The sequence below is a fragment of the Musa acuminata genome, chromosome BXJ3-6 (assembly GCF_036884655.1).
Source record: "Musa acuminata AAA Group cultivar baxijiao chromosome BXJ3-6, Cavendish_Baxijiao_AAA, whole genome shotgun sequence".
NCBI lineage: Eukaryota > Viridiplantae > Streptophyta > Magnoliopsida > Zingiberales > Musaceae > Musa > Musa acuminata.
Window position 1 is genome coordinate 37,496,058 of NC_088354.1, and position 10,420 is coordinate 37,506,477.

General features: G+C 40.4%; 3 protein-coding genes across 3 annotated transcripts; all 3 read right to left on the reverse strand.

Annotated features, from left to right (window-relative positions):
- Positions 1–2,671: 2,671 nt before the first annotated feature.
- LOC135640835 (desmethyl-deoxy-podophyllotoxin synthase-like) lies at positions 2,672–4,540 on the reverse strand. The gene is made up of 2 exons (XM_065155606.1): positions 3,626–4,540; positions 2,672–3,543 (listed from the first exon to the last, which is right to left on the reverse strand). The coding sequence occupies exons 1-2, from the start codon at positions 4,526–4,528 to the stop codon at positions 2,908–2,910; spliced, it is 1,539 nt and encodes a 512-aa protein (XP_065011678.1). The 5' UTR covers positions 4,529–4,540; the 3' UTR covers positions 2,672–2,907.
- A 3,319-nt stretch (positions 4,541–7,859) lies between these two features.
- LOC135640837 (cytochrome P450 71D10-like) lies at positions 7,860–8,757 on the reverse strand. Its single transcript, XM_065155609.1, has one exon. The coding sequence runs from the start codon at positions 8,723–8,725 to the stop codon at positions 8,093–8,095; it is 633 nt and encodes a 210-aa protein (XP_065011681.1). The 5' UTR covers positions 8,726–8,757; the 3' UTR covers positions 7,860–8,092.
- A 14-nt stretch (positions 8,758–8,771) lies between these two features.
- LOC135640836 (desmethyl-deoxy-podophyllotoxin synthase-like) lies at positions 8,772–9,725 on the reverse strand. Its single transcript, XM_065155608.1, has one exon. It carries the CDS (start codon positions 9,711–9,713, stop codon positions 8,787–8,789), a length of 927 nt encoding a protein of 308 aa, XP_065011680.1. The 5' UTR covers positions 9,714–9,725; the 3' UTR covers positions 8,772–8,786.
- Positions 9,726–10,420: the final 695 nt, after the last annotated feature.

Here is a 10,420-nt window from a genome sequence, read left to right on the forward strand (position 1 = left end):
TATTTCTTTGAGCATGTCATAAGATGGATGTATGTGAAATTGACAGTGACACAATGATGAGTAAAGACATTAAGAAGATGGTGCAAGCCACCTTCGATAAAAGAGGTTAGATGGATCGGGTGTCAGTCGCAGAAGGAAGAGAAATAGGAGGGCGGAGAAAACGTAACCAAGTGTTGGTGAAATCCATGGTTGTATGGAACCGACGAGCAAGAGGCCACTCTTTTTTCTTTTTTTGATAGACATGACAGTGTTTTTTTTTTTTACATAATTTCTAGGTTAATTGGTGATGAATGACGTTACCGTATTATAATACAATGGCAGCTCAATCAAATCAACTGGTCATGGCAGTGTTGGTGGGACATTAGACCGATTTCCTGAGAGATTTGAACATGTGCACGTCGAATTTGACCGTTTGGCATCTCAATCAAATCTCCGGTCATTGGCACTGTTGGTGGGATTGAAACAAACAATTAGCAAACCGAAAGTTTGCATAGCATGGATCTTAGAAAAACAATATATATAGTAATTATTCATTGTCGCTTATTCACATTCTATGCAGCAGTAGAATTTGACCGACATTTCGTTTTCCCCATGATTTGATTTTATAGATTATACCTTCGGACTTTCCATAATGAATCAGTCACGATTGGATAACTAAATTAATGATCAAAGTGATCGCGATGTTAGTGATATAATTATTTTTTAAGTAAAATAAGAGTACTGATTAAAAAATACTCAAGATATGAATTTTTTTTTTAAGGAAATCATCCTTAATAATATATTCATAAATAGAGATGAGAAACACAATAATAGTTGACGCAATACGAATTCCATCCAAACAAAAACTGCACTTATGGCCACATATATTGGCTCTCTCTTGGGCACATATGCGTGCCCCTAATCAAAATTCCTATACTGAATCAAACTCCTATACATCTATTCACATAACTTGCTTTCGGATGTCATGATGTTATAAGTCTTAATATTTCATGTGGTTGTGATAAATTGAATTTGAGTTATTAGGAGCGAGACTTCTCACGATCTCGACCACAATGCTTCCAAAGAATTATTATATAAGCTATCAATCCATCTCATCAAAACATAAAGATTCAAATCCGTCACGACCTCTTTAAGCTGATCTACTATCCATCTATAGCTTCACGCAAGGATCTCCATTTTATTACTTCACCAAAGTTCTTGCTGGTGGTAGGTATCGCCTCCATTGGTGTTTTTAGATCCAACTAGAAGAACATGAATTTGAGGATCGATATGTTCCTACTTTGCCTATCTTATATGTCCGGAACATATTTTCCTTGCCTTAGTTACAAGTCAAAGAAAATTCCTTGCCTTACCTATCTTATGTGTCCGGAACATGTAGTTAGGCTAGACTTCTATTGAATGTGCCTATTGTATATATTTGCATCAGAGTAATTATGGGTTGTGGTTATCATTATTGTTAGGTAATTGAACATCTATTTGCGAGTCCATGATGTGACAGGAGGATAATTTAAAAGACTCATGATAATATATGTATTGCTATATATTGATAAGGATCTATATAATTAAGCATCGGGGAAAATTTTGGATGGCATTTGTACGATCATCGGTTGGATATGTAACATGATCGAAAGGTTATCGATCCTCACATCTCCTTTTAGTCATGTGATGAAAGATTATATATCTTCTTTCATCTTTATTTTGTCCATAAATTGATCGCCCGTAGTGCTCTTGTGAAAAATAGGAAGAGAGGAGAAAGTGAGTATGGTTCTCTTTACAAAACGGTATCACTAGAGCTTTTGAATTTAATGATGGTATGCTCATAGATTAGATAAATGTTTTTTAGCAGCATCAAAATATACATATCGTAAATTTAAATATATTATTATTTAATTTCAGATTTTGTTATTTAAGTTTTTTACATAATAGTACAAGGATGGCGTTTATACTTGCTAACTATAGTTGTGAAATCAAATATCTTAGATCTACTTGTTAGCACCTTTTGCTCATGAAAATATGTTAATCAGTTTTCATTTACGATGCATGAATGATTCATTGATATTGTCGATTTTCTTTTCTATCTAATCTATCTTATCGCCTGCTTTTGGGCGATATAAAATTTTATCATGTTTGATCAATGGACCACTATTAATAGGTTGTTGTTGACAACAGTATCATTGAGGACGGTGGCCTCCAATGGTCGACCTACGAGGCACGAGCAGCACTATTGTGACAATATTTGCTAGCCAAAATTAACGTCAACTGAATGCTGGAGGTCGCATGCAAGCAACGACCATGCCTTATGCAATGATCGTACAAAGGGACATTTAGGGTTTTATTAAAAAGGATGGTTTTACCCCTCATAAGATAATTTCAATCTATGTCATTATGTTTACATTTCAATTCTACCCTTTCATAAATTAAAATTTTCTTTTATATATCTTAGGTAAAAATTATATTTTTCTCTTTCAAAAATTTAAAAATTTTAATTGATGTCCTCAATTATAAAATTGACTAGAAATACAGTTGGCAATAATATTTAATTATTCATAATATCTCTTAGTTGGGCTAGAGATACAGTGGACTAGAAAATAAGCCAAATCAGGATTTTGATTAAATTTTACGGTATTCAAGATATGCTTTTTCGTAACATTCATCCTTTGACAATAATATTTATTTATTTCAAATATCAAAACAGTAATTTCATTATACTAAACAGCCCATAAGAGGACGTCACAAGAAAGAGCCTCCTACACTTTATCAACACTGTCTATATGAAGTGTAACAAATTTCTGTAACAATGCTGCTCCGATGAGGACGATAACGATGACGACGATACAAGTAAAGACTATTGGGTAGAAGTGCATACATGAAGAAACGACTACGGTTGCATGTATTTTTGGGTAAAGGTCAAGTCATGGAGAAAGGAATACGAGGGATGGCACGTAGGCAGAGGTCCGACTTCCTCCGGCACGTAATCGAGAAGGTCTCGCTCATGTCCAACTCCTGGGGCATCCCTTCATTTCCCGATGGGAGCTCCCAATCAAAGTTGTAGAGAAGGCTAGCCAGGGAAAGCTCTATGCTCTTCAAACCAAATGACATCCCTGGGCATATCCTCCTGCCTGCCCCGAAAGGTAAGAACTCAAAGTTGGTTCCCTTGAAGTCGACCATGGAATTCCTCCTCTCGAATCTCTCTGGCTCAAACTCAGTGGGACTGTCCCAGTATCGAGGATCCCTTCCCAAGGCCCAAACGTTCACGAATACTCTTGTCTTCTCTGGTATCTGGTAACCAAGAACCTCGCACGTCTCCCGGCACTCTCGGGGGAGCAGCAGAGGAACAGGAGGGTGCAGCCTCAGAGTCTCCTTGATGACCAGTTTCAAGTAGTTCATTCCGTTGATGTCCTTCTCCGTCACCTTTCCCTTTTCTCCGACAGTCTCCCTCACCTCCTCTTGCAACTTCCGCATCACTCTTGGATTCCTCATCAGCTCCGACATGGCCCACTCCATTATTCCTGCGGAGGTCTCGCTGGCCCCACCGAGCATATCCTTTATTGCAAAAGGAATCCAGAAATTAGATTCTCGAAACTGCGACTGTAAGGAAAGATTAGGGTTTCAAAAATAAGCATACCAGCATCATGGCTTTCATGTCCTCGTCTGCTAAGGGGAATGACAGGCTACCTTCAGCTTGAACTCTCAGCATGACATCGACCAAGGCCTCCTCCTCCTCCTCCTCCTCCGGTTGCTCTGCGGACTTCCTTTCTCTGCGCTCTTGAATGATGCTATTCAGGATCGCGTCCATGTCACGGTGTAACATCTGCATCTTGAAAGTCGCGCCACTGAGAAGTTTAATTATCGGCCATGACGGGAATAAGTCCGCCAAACTGAAGCCTCCGGCAGCTTCCAGCGTTTGCATCACTATCCGTATGAACTCTTTCTGGTACTTGCACTTGCTGCCGATGACGGACCGGGAGCCTATGTCATTAGCCAACAGCACCAATTTCTTACTGAGGTTCACGGTGGAACCAGCGTTGGACAACAGGACTATCGACCGCACAAGATTAAGCACCTCCTCTTCCCGGATAAAGCGAAAAGATTGGACTCGCTTGGCACTCAATAGCTCCACGATGCTCATCTTGCGCAGCTCCCTCCAGTGGAATCCATACGAGGTAAAGCCGACGCCCCTGTCACCGTATGTGGCGGACTGGAGATTCAGGTTAGTGGGCCGAGAGGCGAAGCTGACGTCGTGGGTTTTCATGATCTCAGCAGCCGCTTCGGTAGATGAGACAACGAGGGTGGGGACCTCACCGAGCTTCAGGAGTATCACGGGGCCAAATTTCTTAGATAAGGCAGTGAGGGAACGATGCGGCAGGCCACCCAAGAGATGGTGCAAGCTGCCTATGATAGGGAGCTTAGATGGACCGGGAGGCAGTGTGGCACGAGCTCCGCCACCAGACCTGTTCTTCTTGAGTAGCAGCAGCGAAACGAGGAGGACGAGAAAGGAGAAGAGGAAGGAGGTGCTGGTGAGATCCATGGTTTAATTAGTTTTCTGGTGATGAGGCACCACAGGCCCGTACACCCTTCTTATACACACGACAGTTGCGAGTTTCGCATGCAGCTTCCCGGTTCAGTAGTGACGGACGTTCCCGTATCATCACGATAGTTCATCTGGGTCAAAGTCTGGATTGTACAACAAACATAAACATGGGATCCCAACGGTGGCGGTCAAATTCGTCAGCCAATTTAAAATGAGAACGGACTATAAAATCTGATAAATAATTGTTATATATATATTATTTTTTCTACAATCTCTGGCCACACCAACTTTCCGTTCGTTACTTGTTTGTTTCGGTCGCAAGCAAGCCGCCATGGACGTGTCCTACTCCGAGGGTATTAGTTTCATTCAGTATATTTTTGACCATGTTTCGGAACGCAATTGTTTCATTGGCCAAGGAAAATCTAACTTTGAAAGATGATCATGATATGGTTTGATTTGCAATTTTCATTCATAATCATCAATATTCTAAATCTGAAGTCCAAATAATAATAAAAACATTAGTTTAGTATCATTTCACGATGTTTTGGGACAGGTTCATTTGGGACAAAGCTTGTGCGGCATGCAAAATAAAAGTCCAAGGTGTAGTCTCTAACACTTAGAGATGCGTCCATGTTCAGAGGCCACCTGTTGTCTTATTTCTTTGAGCATGTCATAAGATGGATGTATGTGAAATTGACAGTGACACAATGATGAGTAAAGACATTAAGAAGATGGTGCAAGCCACCTTCGATAAAAGAGGTTAGATGGATCGGGTGTCAGTCGCAGAAGGAAGAGAAATAGGAGGGCGGAGAAAACGTAACCAAGTGTTGGTGAAATCCATGGTTGTATGGAACCGACGAGCAAGAGGCCACTCTTTTTTCTTTTTTTGATAGACATGACAGTGTTTTTTTTTTTTACATAATTTCTAGGTTAATTGGTGATGAATGACGTTACCGTATTATAATACAATGGCAGCTCAATCAAATCAACTGGTCATGGCAGTGTTGGTGGGACATTAGACCGATTTCCTGAGAGATTTGAACATGTGCACGTCGAATTTGACCGTTTGGCATCTCAATCAAATCTCCGGTCATTGGCACTGTTGGTGGGATTGAAACAAACAATTAGCAAACCGAAAGTTTGCATAGCATGGATCTTAGAAAAACAATATATATAGTAATTATTCATTGTCGCTTATTCACATTCTATGCAGCAGTAGAATTTGACCGACATTTCGTTTTCCCCATGATTTGATTTTATAGATTATACCTTCGGACTTTCCATAATGAATCAGTCACGATTGGATAACTAAATTAATGATCAAAGTGATCGCGATGTTAGTGATATAATTATTTTTTAAGTAAAATAAGAGTACTGATTAAAAAATACTCAAGATATGAATTTTTTTTTTAAGGAAATCATCCTTAATAATATATTCATAAATAGAGATGAGAAACACAATAATAGTTGACGCAATACGAATTCCATCCAAACAAAAACTGCACTTATGGCCACATATATTGGCTCTCTCTTGGGCACATATGCGTGCCCCTAATCAAAATTCCTATACTGAATCAAACTCCTATACATCTATTCACATAACTTGCTTTCGGATGTCATGATGTTATAAGTCTTAATATTTCATGTGGTTGTGATAAATTGAATTTGAGTTATTAGGAGCGAGACTTCTCACGATCTCGACCACAATGCTTCCAAAGAATTATTATATAAGCTATCAATCCATCTCATCAAAACATAAAGATTCAAATCCGTCACGACCTCTTTAAGCTGATCTACTATCCATCTATAGCTTCACGCAAGGATCTCCATTTTATTACTTCACCAAAGTTCTTGCTGGTGGTAGGTATCGCCTCCATTGGTGTTTTTAGATCCAACTAGAAGAACATGAATTTGAGGATCGATATGTTCCTACTTTGCCTATCTTATATGTCCGGAACATATTTTCCTTGCCTTAGTTACAAGTCAAAGAAAATTCCTTGCCTTACCTATCTTATGTGTCCGGAACATGTAGTTAGGCTAGACTTCTATTGAATGTGCCTATTGTATATATTTGCATCAGAGTAATTATGGGTTGTGGTTATCATTATTGTTAGGTAATTGAACATCTATTTGCGAGTCCATGATGTGACAGGAGGATAATTTAAAAGACTCATGATAATATATGTATTGCTATATATTGATAAGGATCTATATAATTAAGCATCGGGGAAAATTTTGGATGGCATTTGTACGATCATCGGTTGGATATGTAACATGATCGAAAGGTTATCGATCCTCACATCTCCTTTTAGTCATGTGATGAAAGATTATATATCTTCTTTCATCTTTATTTTGTCCATAAATTGATCGCCCGTAGTGCTCTTGTGAAAAATAGGAAGAGAGGAGAAAGTGAGTATGGTTCTCTTTACAAAACGGTATCACTAGAGCTTTTGAATTTAATGATGGTATGCTCATAGATTAGATAAATGTTTTTTAGCAGCATCAAAATATACATATCGTAAATTTAAATATATTATTATTTAATTTCAGATTTTGTTATTTAAGTTTTTTACATAATAGTACAAGGATGGCGTTTATACTTGCTAACTATAGTTGTGAAATCAAATATCTTAGATCTACTTGTTAGCACCTTTTGCTCATGAAAATATGTTAATCAGTTTTCATTTACGATGCATGAATGATTCATTGATATTGTCGATTTTCTTTTCTATCTAATCTATCTTATCGCCTGCTTTTGGGCGATATAAAATTTTATCATGTTTGATCAATGGACCACTATTAATAGGTTGTTGTTGACAACAGTATCATTGAGGACGGTGGCCTCCAATGGTCGACCTACGAGGCACGAGCAGCACTATTGTGACAATATTTGCTAGCCAAAATTAACGTCAACTGAATGCTGGAGGTCGCATGCAAGCAACGACCATGCCTTATGCAATGATCGTACAAAGGGACATTTAGGGTTTTATTAAAAAGGATGGTTTTACCCCTCATAAGATAATTTCAATCTATGTCATTATGTTTACATTTCAATTCTACCCTTTCATAAATTAAAATTTTCTTTTATATATCTTAGGTAAAAATTATATTTTTCTCTTTCAAAAATTTAAAAATTTTAATTGATGTCCTCAATTATAAAATTGACTAGAAATACAGTTGGCAATAATATTTAATTATTCATAATATCTCTTAGTTGGGCTAGAGATACAGTGGACTAGAAAATAAGCCAAATCAGGATTTTGATTAAATTTTACGGTATTCAAGATATGCTTTTTCGTAACATTCATCCTTTGACAATAATATTTATTTATTTCAAATATCAAAACAGTAATTTCATTATACTAAACAGCCCATAAGAGGACGTCACAAGAAAGAGCCTCCTACACTTTATCAACACTGTCTATATGAAGTGTAACAAATTTCTGTAACAATGCTGCTCCGATGAGGACGATAACGATGACGACGATACAAGTAAAGACTATTGGGTAGAAGTGCATACATGAAGAAACGACTACGGTTGCATGTATTTTTGGGTAAAGGTCAAGTCATGGAGAAAGGAATACGAGGGATGGCACGTAGGCAGAGGTCCGACTTCCTCCGGCACGTAATCGAGAAGGTCTCGCTCATGTCCAACTCCTGGGGCATCCCTTCATTTCCCGATGGGAGCTCCCAATCAAAGTTGTAGAGAAGGCTAGCCAGGGAAAGCTCTATGCTCTTCAAACCAAATGACATCCCTGGGCATATCCTCCTGCCTGCCCCGAAAGGTAAGAACTCAAAGTTGGTTCCCTTGAAGTCGACCATGGAATTCCTCCTCTCGAATCTCTCTGGCTCAAACTCAGTGGGACTGTCCCAGTATCGAGGATCCCTTCCCAAGGCCCAAACGTTCACGAATACTCTTGTCTTCTCTGGTATCTGGTAACCAAGAACCTCGCACGTCTCCCGGCACTCTCGGGGGAGCAGCAGAGGAACAGGAGGGTGCAGCCTCAGAGTCTCCTTGATGACCAGTTTCAAGTAGTTCATTCCGTTGATGTCCTTCTCCGTCACCTTTCCCTTTTCTCCGACAGTCTCCCTCACCTCCTCTTGCAACTTCCGCATCACTCTTGGATTCCTCATCAGCTCCGACATGGCCCACTCCATTATTCCTGCGGAGGTCTCGCTGGCCCCACCGAGCATATCCTTTATTGCAAAAGGAATCCAGAAATTAGATTCTCGAAACTGCGACTGTAAGGAAAGATTAGGGTTTCAAAAATAAGCATACCAGCATCATGGCTTTCATGTCCTCGTCTGCTAAGGGGAATGACAGGCTACCTTCAGCTTGAACTCTCAGCATGACATCGACCAAGGCCTCCTCCTCCTCCTCCTCCTCCGGTTGCTCTGCGGACTTCCTTTCTCTGCGCTCTTGAATGATGCTATTCAGGATCGCGTCCATGTCACGGTGTAACATCTGCATCTTGAAAGTCGCGCCACTGAGAAGTTTAATTATCGGCCATGACGGGAATAAGTCCGCCAAACTGAAGCCTCCGGCAGCTTCCAGCGTTTGCATCACTATCCGTATGAACTCTTTCTGGTACTTGCACTTGCTGCCGATGACGGACCGGGAGCCTATGTCATTAGCCAACAGCACCAATTTCTTACTGAGGTTCACGGTGGAACCAGCGTTGGACAACAGGACTATCGACCGCACAAGATTAAGCACCTCCTCTTCCCGGATAAAGCGAAAAGATTGGACTCGCTTGGCACTCAATAGCTCCACGATGCTCATCTTGCGCAGCTCCCTCCAGTGGAATCCATACGAGGTAAAGCCGACGCCCCTGTCACCGTATGTGGCGGACTGGAGATTCAGGTTAGTGGGCCGAGAGGCGAAGCTGACGTCGTGGGTTTTCATGATCTCAGCAGCCGCTTCGGTAGATGAGACAACGAGGGTGGGGACCTCACCGAGCTTCAGGAGTATCACGGGGCCAAATTTCTTAGATAAGGCAGTGAGGGAACGATGCGGCAGGCCACCCAAGAGATGGTGCAAGCTGCCTATGATAGGGAGCTTAGATGGACCGGGAGGCAGTGTGGCACGAGCTCCGCCACCAGACCTGTTCTTCTTGAGTAGCAGCAGCGAAACGAGGAGGACGAGAAAGGAGAAGAGGAAGGAGGTGCTGGTGAGATCCATGGTTTAATTAGTTTTCTGGTGATGAGGCACCACAGGCCCGTACACCCTTCTTATACACACGACAGTTGCGAGTTTCGCATGCAGCTTCCCGGTTCAGTAGTGACGGACGTTCCCGTATCATCACGATAGTTCATCTGGGTCAAAGTCTGGATTGTACAACAAACATAAACATGGGATCCCAACGGTGGCGGTCAAATTCGTCAGCCAATTTAAAATGAGAACGGACTATAAAATCTGATAAATAATTGTTATATATATATTATTTTTTCTACAATCTCTGGCCACACCAACTTTCCGTTCGTTACTTGTTTGTTTCGGTCGCAAGCAAGCCGCCATGGACGTGTCCTACTCCGAGGGTATTAGTTTCATTCAGTATATTTTTGACCATGTTTCGGAACGCAATTGTTTCATTGGCCAAGGAAAATCTAACTTTGAAAGATGATCATGATATGGTTTGATTTGCAATTTTCATTCATAATCATCAATATTCTAAATCTGAAGTCCAAATAATAATAAAAACATTAGTTTAGTATCATTTCACGATGTTTTGGGACAGGTTCATTTGGGACAAAGCTTGTGCGGCATGCAAAATAAAAGTCCAAGGTGTAGTCTCTAACACTTAGAGATGCGTCCATGTTCAGAGGCCACCTGTTGTCTTATTTCTTTGAGCATGTCATAAGATGGATGTATGTGAAATTGACAGTGAC

Coding starts and splice junctions, on each gene's coding strand:
- LOC135640835 (XM_065155606.1), bottom strand. CDS start 4,528: ATGGATCTCACCAGCACCTCCTTCCTCTTCTCCTTTCTCGTCCTCCTC. Junction 3,544..3,625: donor ACATGAAAGCCATGATGCTG/GTATGCTTATTT, acceptor TTTGCAATAAAG/GATATGCTCGGTGGGGCCAG.
- LOC135640837 (XM_065155609.1), bottom strand. CDS start 8,725: ATGCTCGGTGGGGCCAGCGAGACCTCCGCAGGAATAATGGAGTGGGCC.
- LOC135640836 (XM_065155608.1), bottom strand. CDS start 9,713: ATGGATCTCACCAGCACCTCCTTCCTCTTCTCCTTTCTCGTCCTCCTC.